The sequence below is a fragment of the Pantherophis guttatus genome, chromosome 2, assembly GCF_059756535.1.
Source record: "Pantherophis guttatus breed Tessera chromosome 2, ASM5975653v1, whole genome shotgun sequence".
Taxonomy (NCBI): domain Eukaryota; kingdom Metazoa; phylum Chordata; class Lepidosauria; order Squamata; family Colubridae; genus Pantherophis; species Pantherophis guttatus.
In genome coordinates, this window is record NC_142064.1 from 250,230,312 (window position 1) to 250,251,963 (window position 21,652).

Below are 21,652 nucleotides of genomic sequence, written 5' to 3' on the forward strand. Positions count from 1 at the left end.
CACGGTCATGGCGTTATATTATTATTATTATTATTATTATTATTATTATTATTATTATTATTATTATTATTATTATTATTATTGATAATAATAATAATAATAATAATAATAATAATAATAATAATAATAATAATAATAATAATAATAATAATAGTTCAATTTATATGCCGCCTTTCTCTGGAGACTCAGGGCGGTCTGAGAAGTCGCCCGGTCATCCCCCCCACCTCACCGCCCCGAGGAAATTCCTCTTCCAGAGCCTATTGCTGGATGAAAAGCTGGCTCGGAACAGCTGCGGAGATGAGGTGGGGGGGTGTCTCCCCATCGTCCCTCCCTCCTTGTCTTCCGCCTTCCTTCTGCGCCTCTCTCCGCCGCGGCTTTTTTTAGGAGTGGGGGGGAGGGGGGAGAGGAATCCGCCGCGTGGGGAATCTCTCTGCCTGGGCTGCAAAAGATCCAAACAATTCCCTCGAGCCACTCAAACGTTCAGAGGACCACGAAGAGAAAAACCACGATCGTTTGCTGGCCTCTAGCGGCCCTCAGTATTTCCACAAGCCAGATAATAAGGCTCGCCGCTCAAGGGCGGCAAAGCGGGAAGCCCCTCAAGCCGCCCCAGGGGTATTGGGGTGGATTGTGTGAGGAGGGGAGAGAAACAGAAGCCGGCCGGGGGCCTCCGGCTCCCTCGACCTGCGGTGCAGGGCGCATGTGCGTGGCGCTGCCTCTCCTCCTCCTCCTCCTTCCCCCCTCCCACACCCCTCCCTTTGGGAAGCTGCCCCAGCGCTCGCTCGCTCGCTCCCTTCCTTCCCCACCTTCGTTTTCCGAACCGCTCCAAGACTTCCTCCTCCCGGGCCCCGGCGCGCGCGCTCTCGCTCTCTGTCTCTCTCTGTGTGTGTGTGTGTGTGTGTGTGTGTCTCCCTCTCTCTCGCACGCGGTCGCGAGCCTCCGCCGCGAGCGCGAGCCTCGGCCAGGCGAGCGAAGAGGCAAGCGAGCGAGCGAGCGGACGGGAGAGACCGAGCGATCCAGAGATCGAGCCAGCCAAGCCAGCGGGAGCCGAGGCCAGCTGGAGCGGCAGCAGCCAAGATGGAGTCGCGGCTGAAGCTGCAGGGAGCGAGGCAGCGCCTCTAAAAAAAAACAAAAAAAAAAAAACAGAAAAAAAAAAAAAAGGGCTCCCGGCCCGCCGCCTTGACCGGCCGGGGCCCCCATGGCCTGGCCCCTCGCAGGCCCCCCTTGGGTTGTCCCTCGGCCGGTGCCGCGGGGCTCCCGCGACTAAGCCTCCCTTCGCAGCGGGGACGGCCGCCGGTGTGCGCCCGCCTTCTCCCTTTTCAGCGCCGCCGGGGACCCCGGCGCTTCCCGGCACGATGCTGCCTTCTCAGGAGGCCTCCAAGCTGTACCATGACAACTACATGCGGAACTCGCGGGCCATCGGCGTCCTCTGGGCCATCTTCACCATCTGCTTCGCCATCATCAACGTGGTGGTCTTCATCCAGCCTTACTGGATCGGCGACAGCGTCAGCACGCCCAAGCCGGGTTATTTCGGCCTCTTCCACTACTGTGTGGGCAACGAAGGCAACAACCGGGAACTCACCTGCCACGGCTCCTTCGCCGACTTCCGCAGCATCCCCTCCGGCGCCTTCAAGGCCGCCTCCTTCTTCGTGCTGCTCTCCATGGTGCTGATCTTGGGCTGCATCACTTGCTTCGCCCTCTTCTTCTTCTGCAACACGGCCACGGTCTACAAGATCTGTGCTTGGATGCAGCTACTGGCAGGTAAGGTAAACGGGGGTGGTGGGGGGGGGGTGGGGGGGACCGTTTCCTTCCCTCAAACACCCACCCCCACCCCCAACTTGGCAAAAAAAAAAGAAAAGAAAAAGATTTGTCCACCAAACCTTGTATCCCCTCCCCCACCCCCCATCTCCACCCAATAACGACAGGAACTGAAATAGGAAAGGAGAAAGCGGAGGCTAAAGAGAATGAGTGGGAGGACTTCCCTGCTTAGAAGGGAGAACTAAGTGGGGTGGTGGGGCAAGAATTGATCTGAACAGCCAACATAACGGGATGTAATGTTTTTTGTTTTTGTTTTTTAAGGTGGAAGACCTTCAATGGATAACTATTTGGCTGTGTTGGGGGCAGAAGGGAAGGCCCGTAGGTTGTATTTTCAAAGTAGGAGGCTTGTTTAATAGAATAGATATCATAAACTCTTGTACAGTGTCTCTTCACCGTATGTTGAAGGTTTGAGAAGGCCCCTTAAAATAAACATAAACTATGAATGAGATTCTGTAGGCCACCGGTAGGCAATTTCATTCTCCCTTAGATAAGTTGCACTTCATTTACCATCAAGCCATCCAACATGATCGATGGCCAAGGGACTTGGGGAACTGAGGTTCAAAACATCTGGAAGGGAGTCAAACTTTTCTGAGCCTATAAAATTCCTGTCCTGTTAAATCAAATGAGTGACAGCTCCAGATGTCCTTGGTCTGGTGGAATAGACTTGTTTGGTTTAGTTTGTGTAAGGTTTGTGACAGTTCTAGGAGTCACAGAGACGTGTGTTTTAGGGGTGTGTGTGGGTTTTTTTGTGCAGCATATGAATGGTTTGTATGTGACCCCATCAAAGTATTTTTTTGATGTTGGTGTAATTTCATCTGGGATTAGTTTGGTGACAAATGAATATTTTATTTATTTATTTATTTATTTTTATTTTGTCAAGCATATATAAGATAACAGGTAAAAGTATAAACATAATTTGAATACATGAAAAGAGAGAGTAAAAAGGAATATTAGGACAGGGACGGTAGGCACCCTGGTGCACTTATGCACGCCCCTTATATATATCCAAATCTTTTTGCAAATAGGTTGCCAGAAACAGTTTTTAGCTTGAATAGTAAATAAATTGTATTCACTTATTCAATTAAAAGTTTAGCATACATAAAGAGTAAAACCTCATCACCATTAGATTAACCAGATTAAAAACCTGATTTTAAAAAAGTTAAAAGGCCAAACTCTTGTTACAGGGAGTCAGGTACAGGAACTGATAGATTGGTCAAGCTTCCAGGCTTCTGTCCATGGTACTGAAAGCCCAAGAGACTGACATATGCTTAACCAGAACACTTAAAAGACCCAGCACCTTCATTTATACAAGATACTAAACTTGGTTAACTTTAATCTTGGTCAGTTGTCTGTGGCATAGTGTGTTATGCAAGTCCAGTACATTTCTTTGTAGTTCAACTTATTGTGCAAACCCAGGTAATGGAGTAATTATATTGCCAAATTAAGTATATTGTGTGAACTCTACTGAAGAATGTGAATGCTGAGGAAAACTATGGAAGGTAGAAAAATAATAAAGGACAAGGATTCAGATTTTCAACTTTAAAGGAAGTAAGACAGACAAAAGTTATGGTATAAAGATGCATACAGTGTTGGAATAAAACTGTTGTCTGAAACTCTGGGAGATTTTAGCAGGTATATGATGAAAACAAGGACTAACAAGATATATCTCCAATAAAATGAAGATGGAAAGTTTACCTCCTCATTATAAAGGCATTTTCAAATCTATGCAGTGGGCTCAAATCCAACTGCTGGATTTGCTTAAGGAAGGAAGACTTGAATCCCAAATGAGCTAAGCTGCCAAGCTCAGCATAGAGGCATAAAGTGGTGAATTAATGTCTGATCAGCAGAAAGCAGACTATCTAAAAAGAACTAATGGATCAATAAAAAGGCTTTCTGGGGTCTGAATTAAGCTTCATTAACTCTGGGAAAGGGGCCATAATGACTATGACTTCTCTTCCTACTGGCTATTTTGTAAGTAATGGAAAAAATGCAGGTACTAATGCTAGTTTGCAGTTCTTCCACACTGATTTTCTCTGATTTGATGTCTTCCAGATGCTAGCTAAGATTCTAGGTCTACCATATTTGAAGAGCATCAAGTTGAGAAAAACTGCTATGTGCTAGGAAAAAAACCTATTGCAGATATGATGTAAAGCCAGAGAATTAAATGGGGCCATAGGTGCATCACAGGGATACTGTGGTGAAATGTAGTCTGGATTCCCGGGAGGAAGGGGCTGCACTCAAAAGGACCAAGAGACAATGAACTTAAGATAGTTTAGTTAGGACAAAGAAAGTTAAGATGGCTCCTCCATAGTAGTTCTCAGAGTATCTTTCCATTGGTACAAGTAGTTGCTTTAATTTGGCAATATTTCTGTCTATAGGTGAGGAACAGTAAAGGAAAATGGAAATAACCCTATGTGGCAGGCTCTTGGGGCCTGACAAATAGAGAAGTTATAGTCCTCCAAATGTTACTGACTTGTAATTTCAAAATTTCTTAACCCCTGGCTATCATGGCTGATCATAATTCAGCAAAATTTTGAGGGGAACAGGTTCCTCACTCAAGGCAAAACCACATTTATATGCTAGTGCTTGAGCTTTTGAGGAATTTGCATAGCTACGACTGAACTTGCAGATGTGAACAAACAATACTTTCCTTCCCCGACAGATATACTTTAGTAGAAGCTCAAATAATTGAATTGCTTACACAAAAGAAGGGAAGGTAGCACAGCCTTCCCTAAACTGATGCTTTCCAGATGTGAGAACTTCAATTTCCAGAATTCTACAGCTAGCATGGCTGTTGTTGAGAATCCCAGAAGTTGAAGTCTTTATAGTTGGAGGACTCTCTGATTACGGAAATACCATAAAATAATACAATGGCCCTTTCTTTCTATACCCCACTCAGAATTTTAAATTGTATTGCTACATGTGGCAGAAATTTCATACTTGCAAATTTCTTGTTCAATAAAAAAATGATCTGAAGATTTTGTAGTCCTAAGGGGATAGTCTGTATTAGTACTTTTTTTACATCGTACTGCTGTTCTCATTACCCAGTATACTGGAAGGAGATTTGGCTAGAATTTGAACATGGAAGCTTTCCAGATTAAGAATTCTACTCAGAATTGCACCTAACATGTTAGATTGCATATGATGTCTTCATGATTTTTTTGCCAGATTTTTCCAATATATTTTTTCCCACAATCCAGCAGTATCCTGTCCATTCACTGTAACTGGGAGTCCAGAGTAAAACAACACAATGAAAACGATTGGTTTTAGCTGCCAAAGACATAGAGGAGAAAAACATTAGGATGTGGCAAAAAAAGAGAATGTAGAACCATTAGAAGCATAATGATGGCTTACCAAAAGGCATAAAGGCTTTTTTAGCCTATCCACTGTATAGTTAATGAATAATTATTGAACTAAAGAGGGTTGATAAAATAGTTGCCAAAGAGATGACATTTTCAAAATATTTACTGAAGGCAGAATTTTCTCTTGGTTAAATAATATGGACAAGAGTTTTTTTAAAAAAATAAGAAACATGTCATATGGAACCTATGATTCTAGGAGATAATTCACCCAAATAATTTGCAATATGATCTCCCTTACCAAATAGCTGATTCACAAAAGTTTGTCTTGGTCAGATAAAGTTACTTATTTAAATGGTTTGCAAGTTAACCGTATAATCAGGTAACATTTTGAATGTTCATTAGCTGAGATCCATTTAGTCTTGGTATCATATACATACAGAATGATGTGGTCTGAATAGGCTAAGATGCCAATCAAGATGGCAGCACAAAGTAAACATTTGGGAACAGTTTTGACCAGGGCTGTCAAGGTCAATTTTATTGAGAGCCACATCAGGGTTGTGTTTGACCTCGGGGAACCGGAGTGGGCATGTCCAAGGTGTCAGGGGCACCTGTGGTGGCCCGAGCACTCTGCCAGCGAAAACTGGCTCCTGAGCTCCGTTTTCAACTGTGACGGCCTCCTGCAAACCTCTGCCAGTGAAAACAGAGCTCGGGAGGACCTGTGTGTGGCCCTTCCAAGCTTAATTTAATTTAATTTAATTAATTAAATTTATATGCTGCCCCTCTCTGAAGACTCAGGGTGGCTCACAATACATTTAAAAAAATCATTATAAAAAGACATTGAAAAATTAAAAACAATAAAAACATTAAAAATTCATTCACACCATTCATGGCCGGATCTCGCCAGATCACAAGAGCGAGATCAGCGGCCCCAGGCCTGCCGGAAAAGCCAGGTCTTCACCGCTTTTCGGAAGGCCAATAGGGTGGGGATGGTCCGGATCTCAGGAGGTAACTGGTTCCAGAGAGCTGGGGCAGCCACAGAGAAGGCCCTCCCCCGCGGGCCCGCCAGCCAGCATTGTTTAGCTGATGGGACCCAGAGGAGACCAACTCTGTGGGATCTTACCGGTCGCTGGCAGCTATGCGGCAGAAGGCGGTCTCGAAGATACCCTGGCCTTGAGCCATGTAGGGCTTTAAAGGTAATAGCCAACACCTTGAATTGTGACCGGAGACCAATAGGGAGCCAGTGCAGCTCGCGGAGAATTGGTGTAATGTGGGTGTACCTAGGTGCACCCACGACAGCTCGCGCGGCTGCATTCTGGACCAACTATAGTCTCCCAACACTTTTCAAGAGTAGCCCCATGTAGAGCGCTCTGTTTTCACTGGCAGAGGCACCACAAACCAGTCTTTCACTGTTTCCAGGATGGCCCTGCAGGCCAGATCTAAGCACCCTGCAAGTCGGATCCGGCCCCCGGGCCTTGAGTTTGACATCCCTGGTTTAGATTAATACTGGAACGATACTTTACTGAGGAGGGCAAGGAAGCCAAATAATCTCCCTTTTCATTTGCTGCATCCAACACTCACACTTCCCCAAGCTTTTCAAATGTCCTCAGAGTTAAAGATAAAAATACAGGAAAGGCAAAGTAAATAGTTTCTCCATTTAAAGCAGAGTATTCTGTTCTGAAAAAGGACATCCAATTTTCTGCCTCCTTGAGTTATCTAAAGGTATTAATTTAGAATTAATTTAGGAGGACAACACAATTTAAATTCTAAATGTTAGAGGACTTTTAGCTGACCACTGCTTGTTTTTCTCCAAAAGTGGCCAATCAAAAGAGCGAACTCATCAGTGATGGGTGCTATTGTTTTCTGAGCTACGTTTCTGTAGTTGTGCAGAATTTAAAATGATATTTTCCATTCACATAATGTGAGGACAGAGTAAAAGGGGGGTTATATCATCCTTTGGTCCACTCAGTCGCCCATGTGAGTACTGTAAGTAAGTAGCAGAAGCATAAAAGAGCAAAGCTTCAAGTTAAAGAAGGACACAAGCTCTCCATCTGGGGAATTCACAAAGATGAGGGGGGGAAAGGGTGCTTGAAGCAACTTTAAAAAGAAAAAAAGAGAAAGTGAGAGAGAGCAAAAACCAACTAAACACTGTAAACAAACTAAAGTTCACACATAGAGACATACATACACAGACACACACAGAGAAATATACACACAGACACACACAGAGAAACATACACACAGAAACACACACGTTTTTATGGAGAATACAAACTGTTTAGTCATCCGTTTTCAGTATTTTTACCCAAAACATTTAAGCAGACATAACTGAAATATTTTTACTTACATTTACAGTTAAATTAATTCAGGAAAAAACATAGTTAATATAACCACATAACAACCATCCAAATTAAAGAACTGTATTCTAAATTGCTCACTGAAGTATTCTGAGAATGAGCTAGGCTTAAGGTCATTTCATACGACTGCCTAGAAAAGGGATTCCAGGCATAAATGCAATTTCAAACCTAGACAATGTCTCTGTTTGAAAACACTTTAAATCTTTGAGATCTAATTAGTGGCTCACAAATCAGAGAAGGCTCTAATTAGTGCTTCCTAGGAAACTCTAGTTTCAGACAATGCGGTCTCTCCCCACCTCCCAAAGGAAGTAGAATTTAATTAAGAGGAAAGAAACTCCTGGATTCCAAATGTTAAAAAAAAACAAAAAAAACAAGACCAAAAAAAAATAAAAAATCAACCATCTGCCCTCTTCAAGAAAACACCAGTCAGTCTGAACTGGAGATTTTCCTTCTGTTGGTCTGACTTAATCGGTTATCCTAACTGCTTCCAGAAGGAAAGCAATAGGGAAATCCACAGGTAGAGAAGAGTGTCCAAAACTCATTCCAAAAACCCCGGAGTTCACTCTCTAAATGAGTAGACGGGGAAACTCGTGTTTTGGAAGAGAGTGCATTTTCGAGAGAGCCTCCTGCCCTTCTGCATTTGTTCTCTCTTCCTCCGCAGATGGTTCTTGTCATCTTTAATTGTGAGGCTTTAAAAGGGACAAGCACAGAGATGCAATAGATTATGACAGAAGAAGCCGCAAGAGAATGAGAAAGTAAACGAAAGATTAGACTCCGGGCATGTGTACGTACAACTTCTCATATCTTGGCCATGGTTGCGCTAAAACAAAAAGGCAGAACAATTGCATTTCTCTCTAGATAGTTGAAAAGTTACTGTTTAAACACTGAAAGTCTAGCTTGCTTGTAAATTGTGTTCTCTGGTCGTTATTTGGAAGTTGTGCTCTTTGACGTTGGCTGTTTTCATAATTTTTTCCCCCCATTAATTTGTACCCTATGACTATGATTAAGTGTTGTACCTTATTATTCTTAACGAATGTGTCTTGCCTTTTTATGTACACTGAGAGAGCGTACGCACCAAAGACAAATCCCTTGTGTGTCCAATCACACTTGGCCAATAAAGAATTCTAATAATGTGGAAATACAGGGATAGGAATATTAATTATTTTGTACAATTGATTCTGCTTCTACGAATTATGAGAAAGGATAGGGACTCAAAAAACTATACTCCCTACTTCTGATCATCTGTTCCAATCTTCCCGCACTAGGTGTTTTGTGCAGCATATTGCAATTTTGCGTTGTTTACATGGAGAAAAAAAACTCTTTACAGTTTTCCATATTGCATTTCTGGTTTTATGGGTAAGTCCTCAACTTACCACCACAATTGAGGCCAAAATTTCCATTGCTAAGCGAGACAGTAGTGAGGTGAGTTTTGCCCCATGCTATGACTTTTCTTGCCATAGTTATTAAGTGAATCACTGCAGTGGTGAAATTAGTAACATGGCTGTTAAGTGAATCTGGCTTCCCCATTGATTTTACTTGTCAGAAGGTCTTAAGAGGTGATTACATTAACCCGGGACATTGCAACATCATAAATACATGCCAGTTTTCAAACATCCAAATTTTGATCATGTGACGACGGGGATGCTGCAATGGTTGTAAGTGTGAAGAATGATCCTAAGTCACTTTTTTCAGTGCCCTTGTAACTTTGGTTACTAAATGAATGGTTGTAAGTCGAGTATAGTTCACAAACTTTGATGGTATTTCCCTTTGCTGTTGTATTGCATCTTTCAAACTGAATCTCTAGTACCAAGAACTAACTTGGAGACTTGGACCAATTAAAATTAAGTCCTAAATGTCTCCTATTTATTAGTTGGAAGGACTAAAAATCGAATCCACCACAATGTAACCATAGTGCAGCCTTCTCCAGTACAGTCCTCCCAAGTGTGTTGGAAGCCAGCATGGTTAGAGGTTGACTAGGAAGTTTGACTTACTGCATTACATATGCAGGACATCCAGGGGTGAAATCCAGCAGGTTCTGACAGGTTCTGGAGAACTGGTAGCAGTAATTTTGAGCAGTTTGGAGAACCGGTAGTGGAAATTTTGAGTAGTTCGGAGAACTGGCAAATACCACCTCTGGCTGGCCCCAGAGTGGGATGAGAATGGAGGTTTTGCAGTATCCTTCCCCTGGAGTGGGGTGGGAATGGGGATTTTGCAGTATCCTTCCCCTGGAGTGGGGTGGGAATGGAAAGTTTGCAGTATCCTTCCCCTGCCACACACACCAAGCCACGCCCATTAAGCCACACCACGCCCACCAAGCCACACCCACAGAACCAGTAATAAAAAAAAACTGGATTTCACCACTGAGGACATCTGATTTCAATAGGTTATACACAGTGGTGGGATTCAGCCGGTTCGCACCACTTCGAGAAAACCGGTTGTTAACTTTCTGAGCAGTTTGGCAAACTGGTTGTTGGAAGAAATCATTAGGGCAGAGAACCGGTTGTTAAATTACTTGAATCCCATCTCTGGTTATACACAGTATAACATATTATTGCCAGGACACTATTGGTTGGTATGGTTAAATCACGCAACTAAGTTCTTCAAAAAAGAAACTGGATAGAAAAATAGTCTAATGAAACCAGAAGTCTTCTGGAAAAGGAGGTTGGGGACCTCTAGCCTTCAACTATGTGTGCTTTCCACAAAGAAACTGGGCAGAGACATATTCCGATAACACTGGCTTTATCCTGTTTAGACAATGTGTTCTCTCTAGGAGCATCCTTGAAAAAGACTGAAAATCTTAACTGGTATATAGAGCATGTGGACGTGATCAGTGGGAGATAGGTGATTAAGTCATGTGACACTAATTCTGTACTGATTTTGGAATTTGCTGGCATATTCCTGGGCCTCATTGAAAATACAGATTCTGACTCGTAATCCTAAATGCTTGAGGATTGATTGTGACAGTGGTATTTGTAATGGGGGTCTCCTGCTTTTTTTTTTTTTAAATTTGATTTATATGCCGCCCTTCTCCAGAGACTCAGGGCGGCTTACAATGCGTTAAGCAATAGCCTTCATACTTTTGTATATTTATACAAAGTCAGCTTATTGCCCCCACAAACTGGGTCCTCAATTTACCTACCTTAGAAAGGATGGAAGGCTGAGTCAACCTTGAGCCTGGGGAGATTCGAACTTGCAGTAATTGCAGGCAGCTGAATGTTAATAACAGGCTATTAGTCTGCTGCGCCACCAGGCTCCTAGGTTTCCTAGGAGACCTCCAGGGTCCCTTTAACTCTGTTATTCTATAATTCTTTTCATTTTTCTCACCATGTACATGTAATACATCCGAACTAGACTGTATTGTCTCTCTGTGTCATATAATATATGTGGGTTGTTGTTGTTGTTAGTTGCAAAATCGTGTCCGACCCATCACCACCCCATGGACAACGTCCTCCAGGCCTTCCTGTCCTCTACCATCCTCTGGAGTCCATTTAAGTTCACGCTGACTGCTTTAGTGACTTCATCCAGCCACCTCGTTCTCTGTCGTCCCATTCTTCTTTTGCCCTCAATCTTTCCCAGCATTAGGCTCTTCTCCAGTGAGTCTCTTCCTTCTCATTAGGTGGCCAAAGTATTTTGAGTTTCATCTTCAGGATCTGGCCTTCTAAAGAGCAGTCAGGGTTGATCTCCTCTAGGACTAACCGGTTTGATTGCCTTGTAATCCAAAGGACTCGCAGGACTCTTTTCCAGCACCATAGTTCAAAGGCCTCAATTCTTTGGTGCTCAGCCTTTCTTAAAGTCTAACTTTCACAGCCATATATATATAGGTATATGCATAATTTTGTATTTATCTGTTTTGTCATGTTTATATAGTGTATATTGGAGGTGCTGACCCTTTGAGACCAGCATGCAATGAAATTTCATTTTAATGTATGCCGATCGGTGTACATTCAAAGCGACAATAAAGTTATTCTATCTATCTTTTGCTATAAGCTGTGGTGATGCCACAATGACAACATGCATGTAACAATGTCATCATGCAAACGGCGTACTTGCATCAAAATGTCTGATGCTGGTAGGTACATGATGTCATCCCATACAGGTTGTCATTTCCCCCTTTGTCTCTCTCTTATGAATGCCTACAGATTGGCCAAACTTCGAATGAAATTTCCCCGGTGCTAGCTAGACACTGTGTCTAGAGACACTAGACACTCTTCTCCTTTCATCCGCAATGGATTTATTTTTTGGAAAGAGAAACAAGATGGCCGCCCACAAATGGGCCCTTTGAAATGTTGCGTATGAGGCAGTGTTTGTTTTTTTTTGGGTTGTTCAGTTCCTTCTCATACTTCATCAAGTGACGGACATTATTTCACGACTGCTTCTTACAGTGCCTGTAAATTCATGCTGGTGTCATCATTAATAACATCTAGCCTCCTCATTATCAGCCTTTTTAATTTTGTTTAATTACCCTTGATTTTACAAGCATCAGGGTATTATTCTCCACTGACTCTTGCCTTCCCATTATGTGTCCAAAATGTTTAAGCCTTAATTTTTATTACAGCCTTTCTAGTTTGGCTTTGTTTCAAGTGGTACTGAATTATTATTATTTTTTTCTTTTTGCAGTCCATGACCTCCCCAAAAGTTTCTCCACCATCACCGTATAAAGACAGCATATTTTTGTTTGTTTGTTCGCCTTGTGTTTTTGCCTTCAGATTTTCTGATTATCCAGTGTTTGCAGGGCTCTGTTTTCTCTGGGAGAACCTGACCTTGATAGAATACACACCTTCATAAATCTACTTTAATATTGAGCTGTTGCAGTGACTCATGCCCTCATCACTACTCAACTGGACTACTGCAGTGCATTAAATATTGTACCAGCCCTTGAGTGGATATTTTTTCCTAGTAAAAGTGGGGAAATAGGAACTTATCCAGATTACCTATGACTTCTTGTCAGATTGCCAGATTGTTAAGAGCACTGGACAGCTATTTGCCTTCAAATTGTCTAATTATGCTGGAATGCTCGAAAAAGGAAGGTTGTTAGTGGTGTTTGGGAAGAAAAGAAAAAGGCACCGTTGAAGAATTGGGAAACAAAATATGGAGCAAGCTCTCTCTTACAGATCCTTGGGGCCTCCTTTTTACTGCTCCAGATAATTGGGGTTCTCATTAGCAGACCCCAAAACAAAAATGGTAGGAATAATAAAGCTCTGACATATGAATGGTGGCCAGCAAATTTTCCTAATCCTAACCCTCCAAAAACCAAGTTAAATCCCTTACCTTTCCTATACAGTAATGAGGAATTTCTTTCAAAATAGGCTCCTCAGGACTATTTTTGGTGTACTCAGTGGTGCTCCTGTTCCTTTTGTTTACGCCAGAGGTACGCAACTGTATGACAACTTGACAACCTGTAGACTTCAATTCCCAGAATTCCTGAGCCGTGGCTGGCTCAGGAATTCTGGGAGTTGAAGTCCATAGATCATAAAGTTACCATAGTTGCCCACCTCTAGTCTACAAAGGAGTCAGTAAGTAGCCAATTAAAACTAAAATAATTGTTAGGGCATTTAGCTATTGGTTAGAATCCTGTCACTCACTACCTGATTTCCCAACTTAGGAAATGGTGCCTCTTGGAGTAAATGAATTTCTCCATTCCTTCTCACACCAGTTAGTTTACATCTTTACCTAATCATATGTATACCTTTCGTTTTTCTCCAAATTGCTTTTAAATTTAAGCAACTCAAACAGTAATTTCCTATTTAAAAAGGGGGGTTGGGTGTGTTTGGTCAAATAAATTTGTTTAAATTACCACAAAATAAATTTCCCCTTTGGGCACATAGAAAAAAAAAATCTGCTGTGAACTCCAAGTGGTGTCAGGAAGGGCATCCGGCCAGTAAATGCTCAGCTCCATCCAGTCGCCCCAACTCTATCCTGAATTAGTTACGGGATGAGAGTCGTAAAAGGGTATGCACTTAATAAAGCCAAATATCATTCGCATTATGTCATTTGCTCCCCTTGTGGCAATAGCAGTGTGATCTCAGGAGTCCCTGCCACTTCTGAGACTAGCTTATACAACCGGCAAATCGTATTCTGTGTACTGTTGAGCTTGGGATTGCAAAATCTTGAGCACAATTTCTATTCATTTATTAAATTTCTATGCCGCCCATCTCACTAATACAGCGACTCTGGTTTATAGGGGGTGTCAAATTTTTCAACTTCCACTTTCCAAACATTAAGGGTGCTCAAGAGTTGTGACATGCCTTGGGGATTGTGAAGATATTTTGGTTCCTTGAATATAATTTAGATGTGCTTGGCAAGCAACTACATAACCATCATGACTATTTAACATTTGTTCGTTTCATTTACAATAAAAAAAAGTTTTAAAAAGTGCTCAAAACACAATTAGGATTAGAAAAAAAAGATAAAAATTAATTAAAACCAAGACTCGGGAGGCAGCAAATAGATTGGGGGTGGGGCCAAATAAAAGATAAAATAACGCGGGGGCGGGGCGGGAGGGCCCAGCTCCCGAACAAAGAGAACTGGTTCGGTGACGTCATATCGTCACCGCTACTGGCTCAGCCGAACCGGGCCGAACCGGGAGGAACCCACGAAGTAGGCCCTTTCCACTGGAATGAGTGAGATGGGTTATCTTACATGTGAGATGAGAGCAGTTGTTCAGGAACCTGAGAAATCTTTAGCTTCCAGCCTTTTGAGGCCACTGTTAACTTTTTCCATACCTGGCTACAAACTGCACCTACCACATCTTCAACCATCCTGCTGATGTTTCGTCATCTGCTGCAGTTTTAGCAATATGCTTCACACCCCATTTAACTTTACTTTCCAAGAAACCTGGTTCTAGTTCAGAATCCAGATTTTCATTAGTGATGATCATCCATTTTGCAGTCTTCTTGCTACAGTTCTTCTGTATCTTTGGGTCATCTCTTATTCGTGTCTTCTTTTTCTGACTGAACTTTGATCCCTCAAAGTTTTTTCTGACCACATCCAAATTTACCAAAAAAAATATTTTTTTAAAATTTATCTTGATTTCCGTATGCTTTTTGCATGTCTCATCCTTCCTATTCAATTGTCATCTTCAATTTCTTTGTGCTGCTTATTTAAGTCTAATTCTTCTTGCTTTTGGCTGGAACTCAAATTTATTTGAGCAAATATTCCTCTGTCTCCGTGGCCTTTTATTTTTTGCTTTCTTTCAGGTATTTTCAGCCATTTCACTTTCTTTGGCTTTCAAGGATATTTTTCTTTGCTTTAACTTTGATGATGTCATGAATTTCAGTCCCAAGTACTTCTGGGACTCTATCAGATCTAGTCCTTTATCTTCATCGTATCAACATGCTTAAGCCCTATTAGAAAGCATTCGAGTTATTCCTAGATCATATCAAAAGATGTTCTCTGAGATCTTGCCTTTTAGTCAATCTGGTTGAGGATGATGGACATGGGAAACAATCTTGGTTGTTGCCTTGAAACTGTAGATCTCCCTTGTCTCTCAAGCTGCCTCTGCATTCAACTACATGTAGTCCTTGACTTATAATCATTCATTTAGTGACTGGTCGAAGTTGCAGTGTCACTGAAAAAACTTCCTTCCCTCCCTCCCTCCATTCTTGAGCATTGGGCATGGCTAGTCTAGTGAAGAGAAGGACCAGGGGAGACATGATAGCAGTGTTCCAATATTTGAGGGGCTGCCACAGAGACGAGGGGGCCAAGCTATTTTCCAAAGCACCTGAAGGCCAGACAAGGAATAATGGATGGAAACTGATCAAGGAGAGATTCAGCCAAGAAATGAGGAGAAATTTTCTGACAGTGAGAACAGTCAACCATTGGAACAGATTGCCTTCAGAAGTTGTGGGAGCTCCATCACCGGAAGCTTTCAAGAAAAGACTGGATTGCCATTTGTCAGAAATGGTGTAAGGTCTCCTGCTTGGCCAGAGGGTTGGACTACTAGATGACCTACAAGTTCCCTTCCTACTCTGTTATTATGTATGACTTCCTTCCTTCCTTCCTTCCTTCCTTCCTTCCTTCCTTCCTTCCTTCCTTCCTTCCTTCCTTCCTTCCTTCCTTCCTCATTCATGCATTCTTATCTACCTGTTTAAGGGTGAGAATTGATTGGGAGACTTTTAGGGTGCTCCCATTTCCATCTTTAATCTTTCCTATTCCCATCAACCTACTATTCTTTCAGTTTGGTTTATGTTTGGCTTTTTAAAGATAGAGATGAGAGGATGAGGCTTGCGGGGGGAGGGTAGCAGGCAAACCACTCTCATCCCCACCTGTAAAACTTCCCAAAGTCTCTCTGGATAGCCTGGAATCATTTCTAAAGTTATAAATTGGGCTTTTTAATTGGAGGCAGGAATGGTTTCTCAGAGGTTTCTTGCTCCTGTGCCACCCACTTCCATCCTTAACTTTCCCAAATGGGTGGGGGGAATGATCGGAAAATTTCAGCCTCATCCATTCGGTGAGGTCATTGCGTGGTCCTAAGCATTTTCTGGAAAATCAGGAGGTTGATAGGCAGCCCCAATCCTTGAATCTCCTGGCCCACCAATAACACCTGCAGGAAGATTAAGGGCAGCAACAGAAGTAGAACCACTGTTAGGATCAGATGTCTTTCCCACCTACCCCCTTTTTTGTGTGTGTGGTAAATCTGCGAATTGCTTTATGCAGTCAGCAGGCCATGGTCTGTTGAATAAACCACAATTAAGGTTCACACAGCGCCATGCTTTTTAAATTATAGTGCCTGGGCTTCCACAGCACAGCACTTAAAGACTTTAACATAATTTCCCTCAGTATTTGTGATCCGTTTTTGTTTGTTTGGAGCCAAGCAGAGGTGGGTTTCAGCAGGTTCTGACGAACTGGTAGCGGAAATTTTGAGTAGTTTGGAGAACCGGTAGTAAAAGTTCTGACTGGCCCCACCCCCATCTATTCCCTGCCTCCCAAGTCCCAGCTGATTGGGAGGAAATGGGGATTTTGCAGTAACCTTCCCCGCCACGCCCACCAAGCCACGCCCACAAAGCCACACCCACAGAACCCACCACTGGAGCCAAGCATGCCCTGAATAAATATTCCTGCAGCACTTTCATATGACGGTCCGAGCGATCTCCCTGCAGCATTGAATGGGAGCAAAAAAAAAAAAAAAGAAGAAGAAGATGGCAGAGGGTTAAGCTTCAGAGCTTTGGTCAAAATGTCCATCTGGTTTAAGCAAGGAGAGGGAGACAAGAGGAAAGACTGGATGGGTGTATTTGCTTGTAAGGCCCACTTCTAATGCTGAGATTTGTGTTCGGATGACAGCGCAGGCTATCGATAGTGAGTGTGCTCTGTGTGTAGTGAAGGGAGGGCCCTTTCAAAACCACCACTGCTATTTACACTGCTAGACTAGGCAAAATGTCTCATCTTCTTGCCTTTCATTTCTTCTGCTGCCTGTGATGCCTGCCTGCCTGCCTTCCTCCCCTCCCCTTTCTTCCTTCCTTCCTTCCTTCCCTTCCTCTTCCTTTCTTTTCCCTTCCTCCCTTCCCCCTTCCCCTTCCCCCTTCCTTCGTTCCTTCCTTCCTTCCCCCTTTCCTTCTTCCTCCCTCCCTCCTTCCTTCCCTCTTCCCCTTCCTTCCTTCTTTCCCCTTTCCCCTTCCCCTTTCTCCCTCTCCCTCCCCCGTTCCTTCCTTCCCTCCCTCCGTTCCTCCCTCCCCTTAGACTTACATACCACTTCACAGGGGTTTACAGCCCTCTCTAAGTGGTTTACAAAGTCAGCCTATTGCCCCCAGCAATCTGGGTCCTCATTTTACCCACCTTGGAAGGATGGAAGGCTGAGTCAACCTTGAGTCAGTCAGGATCGAACTCATGGCAGTGGGCAGAGTTAGCCCGCAATACTGCACCCTAACCACTGCGCCACCATGGCTCTCAAAGAAGCCTTTTGAAGAAGCCTTTCCCAGCCCAAGTTGAATAGTGTAGAGACCAGACAGGAGATATTTTGCACCCAAAGCATGTGTTAAGTAGAGCAGAGTTCCCCAACATTTCCGGGTTGGTAATCCTGGGGGGTGGGGGGGAGGATGGGGGAAAAGGGATGGTTTTGTGAGAGGGGTAGGTGCATGCATGCATGTGCGTGCACATGAGCACCCATTGCTCGGGCGAGTGGGGCTGCAAGCGCCCGTGATGCTCACACGAGTGCAGCTGTGAGTCCCCACAACACTCGTGCAAGTGGGGCTGTCCGTGTGTGGCGCGCACAGGTGCATGCACCAGCCAGCCACTCACACAGCCCAGTTACCAATAGGCCACAGCCCGGTAGTGGGCCGCAGCCCATAGGTTGGGGGACCCCTGAAGTAGAGGGTGATTGGGCAGACTTGCTTTTCTTCCCAGCATGGAGCAATCCGAGACGCCTGCGCCACCTCGGCTCTATATGAGCCGAGGTGGCGCAGTGGTTAGAGTGCAGTACTGCAGCTACTTCAGCTGACTGCTAGTTCAACAGATCAGTGGATCAAATCTCACCGGCTCAAGGTGGACTCAGCCTTCCATCCTTCCGAGGTGGGTAAAATGAGGACCCAGATTGTTGGGGGCAATATGCTATTTAGTATACTGTCTTTGGTGTAAGCTGCCCAGAGTCCTCGGAGAGTGGGCGGCATAGAAATATGACTAATAAATAAAATAAATAAATAAAATATTTGGAGTGGTAGATTAAAAAAAAAATCAGCTTCACGACTCGTGTCTTCCTTCTTCTCTTTGCTAGAGTTGCTCCCTTGCAGTCTGTAGGGAGGTCAGTCTGTTTCTTCTGCAGGGGAAGCACAAAAGGCTTAGATGGATGCAGCTGGTAAGCAGACCTTAAAAAGGGAAGCAGGAAGGCTGAGGAGAGCCGAAAGAAAGAGTGCTATTTTAGTGGAGATTCCTAACGGCTGGCTTGGCTTCTGTCAAGGCAGGGCCTTCTCCAAGGGTGGGCTTCAAAAATTTTAGCAAGGGGTTCTCTGCCTGGTTGTTGGGTGGGCATGGTCACGGTGGTGTGGCCTAGTCGGCCTCCTGCACCACAGCGGGGGAGATTTTTGCCCTCCCCGGGCTCCGGAGGCTTTCCTCGGGCCTCAGGGAGGGCAAAAACGGCCTCCCCAGGCTCCGGAGGCCCTCTGGAGGCTGGAAGCGGTCCTTTTCTGGCCTTCCCGACCTTCCGATAGGCCCGTTTTTCACCCTCCCCGAGTCTCTGTACATGCTCTGCACTTACCTGCATCCAAAACAGGCCATGTGGGGACTCCTGGGAAGGGTGGGGTGGAGTGGGCAGGACCAGCCAGGAATGAGATTTGGGGGTTCTCCCCTGGTCTTCTCCTATGCTGCGGAAGGTGCTGAAGTTGGGACCTTTGTTCAGGTCGGCTGGAGTTGAGGGTATATAGACAGGCCGGAACTGGAGCATGCATTTTGGAAAAAAGAGATTTGGAGGCAGCGGTGGGGGGGGCACACAGCAGCCGCCGCAACCACAGCAGCAACACACAGTAGAGAGCATGGTGTTCTACCACCCAAGCCAGTAATAATGGATCAGGGAAAGCTCCCCTTCCTTGCTCTTTTCATGTCTTAGTCTCAGCAGACACTTTGACAAGAGATGCTGGGAGGGGGGGAGTGTTTCTTTGGGAGAGGGGGAGGCAAAATAGATGCACAAACTCTTTGGGGATCCAGGGAATTGCTGGCAGAGCAAAGGAGCTGCAGTCAGAGAAAGAAGAAACTAATATATTTATGTGAAAGATAGCCAGTGCCCAAAATTGCTGAACTGCACATTATTCTCAGATTTCAAAGGTATTATTTCAAAGGTATGTTCTCAAAAATTAATGTCCGGGGGAGAATAAAGTGAGAAGGCTGCCCAAGCTGCCTTTGTCATTCAGAAGGGACAATATAGAGCCTTGGTGGTGCAGCGGACTAAACTGCTGTTAAGTAGCACTTAGCTGCTAGCTGCCTGCAATTACTGTGAGTTCAAATTTCACCAGGCTCAAGGTTGACTCAGCCTTCCATCCTTCCGAGGTAGGTAAAATGAGGACCCGGTTTGTGGGGGCAATAAGCTGACTTTGTATAAAAAAGAACACCGCTTGGGGGGAGGGGCGAAAGCCCTACTAAGCAGGTATATACAAAAGTATGAAGGCTATTGCTTAACACATTGTAAGCCGCCCTGAGTCTCCGGAGAAGGGCAGCATATAAATCGAACCAATAAATAAATAATAAATAAATAAATATAGGTAGTCCTTGACTTACAACCACAATGGAGCCCAAAATTTCTGCTGTTCAGTGAGACATTTGTTAAGTGAGGGTTTTTTGCCCCATTTTATGACCTTTCTTGCCCAAGTTGTTAAGTGAATCACTGCAACTGATAGGTTAACAACCTGGATTTTTAAGTGAATCTGGCTTCCCCACTGACTTACCTCCTCAGAAGGTCAGAAAAGGTGATAACGTGACCTTAGGACACAGCCACACGGTCTTAAGTATGAAGCAGTTGCCAAGCGTCTGAATTTTGATTCCATGATCAGGGAGATGCTGCGAAGGTCTCAACTGTGAAAAACAGTCATAAATCACTTTTCTCAGTGCTGTTGTAATTTTGAATGGTCACTAAACTGCCGTAAGTCAAGGACTACCTGTATAGGATGACCTTTTTTTTGCCACAGCAAAAGTGAATCACTATAGTTGTTAAATTAGTCTTCATTGGCAACCTTCAGTCTCAAGAGATGATGGTATCGTGCTCTGGAAAGAGGTCCTAAAACAGCATCTGATGTGACTAAAAAGGCCAATTTGAGTTAAGTTAGTAACACAGTTGTTAAGTGAATCTGCCTTCCCCGTTGACTTTGCTGAATTGGGCATGCAGTTATAAGGCCACTGCTGTACCCCTGTAGATGTTTTACTTATAATTACCTAGTCCACGGGTCTGTAACCTGTTGCTCTGGAGCCGCATGTGGCTCTTTCACGCCTCTGCTGTGGCTCCCTGTCACTCAAAATATGCATCACAACCGCCAATGTGTGACACTCACCGGCACGCGATTTATTGAGCTTTCCAATCCCCGGTAGGCCAACCATGGATAAATCCAAGAAAAGAAAAGTTTCAGAAGAAAACAGAATGTTTAATTCAACTACATATGCTAGTTTTGTGGCTGCTCAAGAAATAGTCAGGCACGGGAAGGATTTTGTGGCTCCCGCTGTTTTCTTTTCTGTGGGAAATGGGTCCAAATGGCTCTTTGAGTGTTTAAGGTTGCAGACCCCTGGCCTAGACTGTGTATATATGTTTAATTTTCTTCTGTCATGTTGTCATCATAGGCTAATTAATAATAATCATATTAATTGAGTTTTCTCGTCAGAAAGTCCCAAAATGTGATCATATGACCCCAGGACACTAGCAAAAGTCTTAAAAATAAATGCCAGTTGACAAGCGTTCGAATTCTGATCGTGTGACCACGGGGATGCTACAATGGTCTTAAGTGTGAAAAATGGTCATGTCACTTTTTTCAGTAACTTTGAATGGTCACTAAATGAATGGCCGTAAGTCGAGGACTACCTGGATTGTGATTAAATTGTTATATCTGATTAGCATTCTCATAGATGACACCATTGTGTTTCGCGGCTCTCTTATAGACCATATTTTTTCCTACCAAAGTGTCTACTTTGCAAAGTGTCACATCCTTGGAATAAACGAGCACACCTAATGCATCCCGGACATTATGAGATTTAAAATGGATGTAAATGCAATAAAGGGCTGATTTCTTAGTGAAGAAAAAGTGGAACCTCTCATGGTCGGGAGTGGCGCATAAATTGTATTGATTTAGGGATGAGCAGTGAGTGGGCCAAGTTTGCAAGTTTTACCCAATTATTCAGAGTGGCGCAGTCCAAAGTGATGCTAAAGGATTCCAGAAGGATCTTTTTAAAATGGAGAATAATCCATCAAGTGACATCCTGTTCAATTTGAATAAGTTCAAAGTTATACACAATGAGGCAAAACAATTCACCTGTATACTGATGAGGTCTGAGCTGTGGACATTTCTGGTCATCACAATTGGAAATAGATACAACAAAAGGTGTTGAAGAGGGCAGTCAGAATGATTAGAGAAGGGGCTTCATTCAACTTTCCTAAGAGAGAAAAGTACCCCTTTGATACAGTGGAGACATTCCTTATGTTTTAATGCTCTACATTTGTTCTTTTAATGTCTGGCTCAGATCCGGTGAACTGTATTAATTTGTTGGCATGTTATTATT

General features: G+C 43.7%; 1 protein-coding gene across 2 annotated transcripts in view; it reads left to right on the forward strand.

The window, feature by feature from the left end:
• Positions 1–813: 813 nt before the first annotated feature.
• Positions 814–21,652, forward strand: part of LHFPL4 (LHFPL tetraspan subfamily member 4) — a 79,496-nt gene continuing 58,657 nt past the window's right edge. Inside the window, exon 1 of one of the 2 annotated variants that reach the window (XM_034431761.3) lies at positions 814–1,758. In XM_034431761.3, coding sequence (XP_034287652.1) covers positions 1,353–1,758 — 406 coding nt within the window. In that variant the 5' untranslated portion in view covers positions 814–1,352. The remainder of the gene's footprint in view (positions 1,759–21,652) is intronic. The other variant, XM_034431762.3, reaches the window with a different exon arrangement.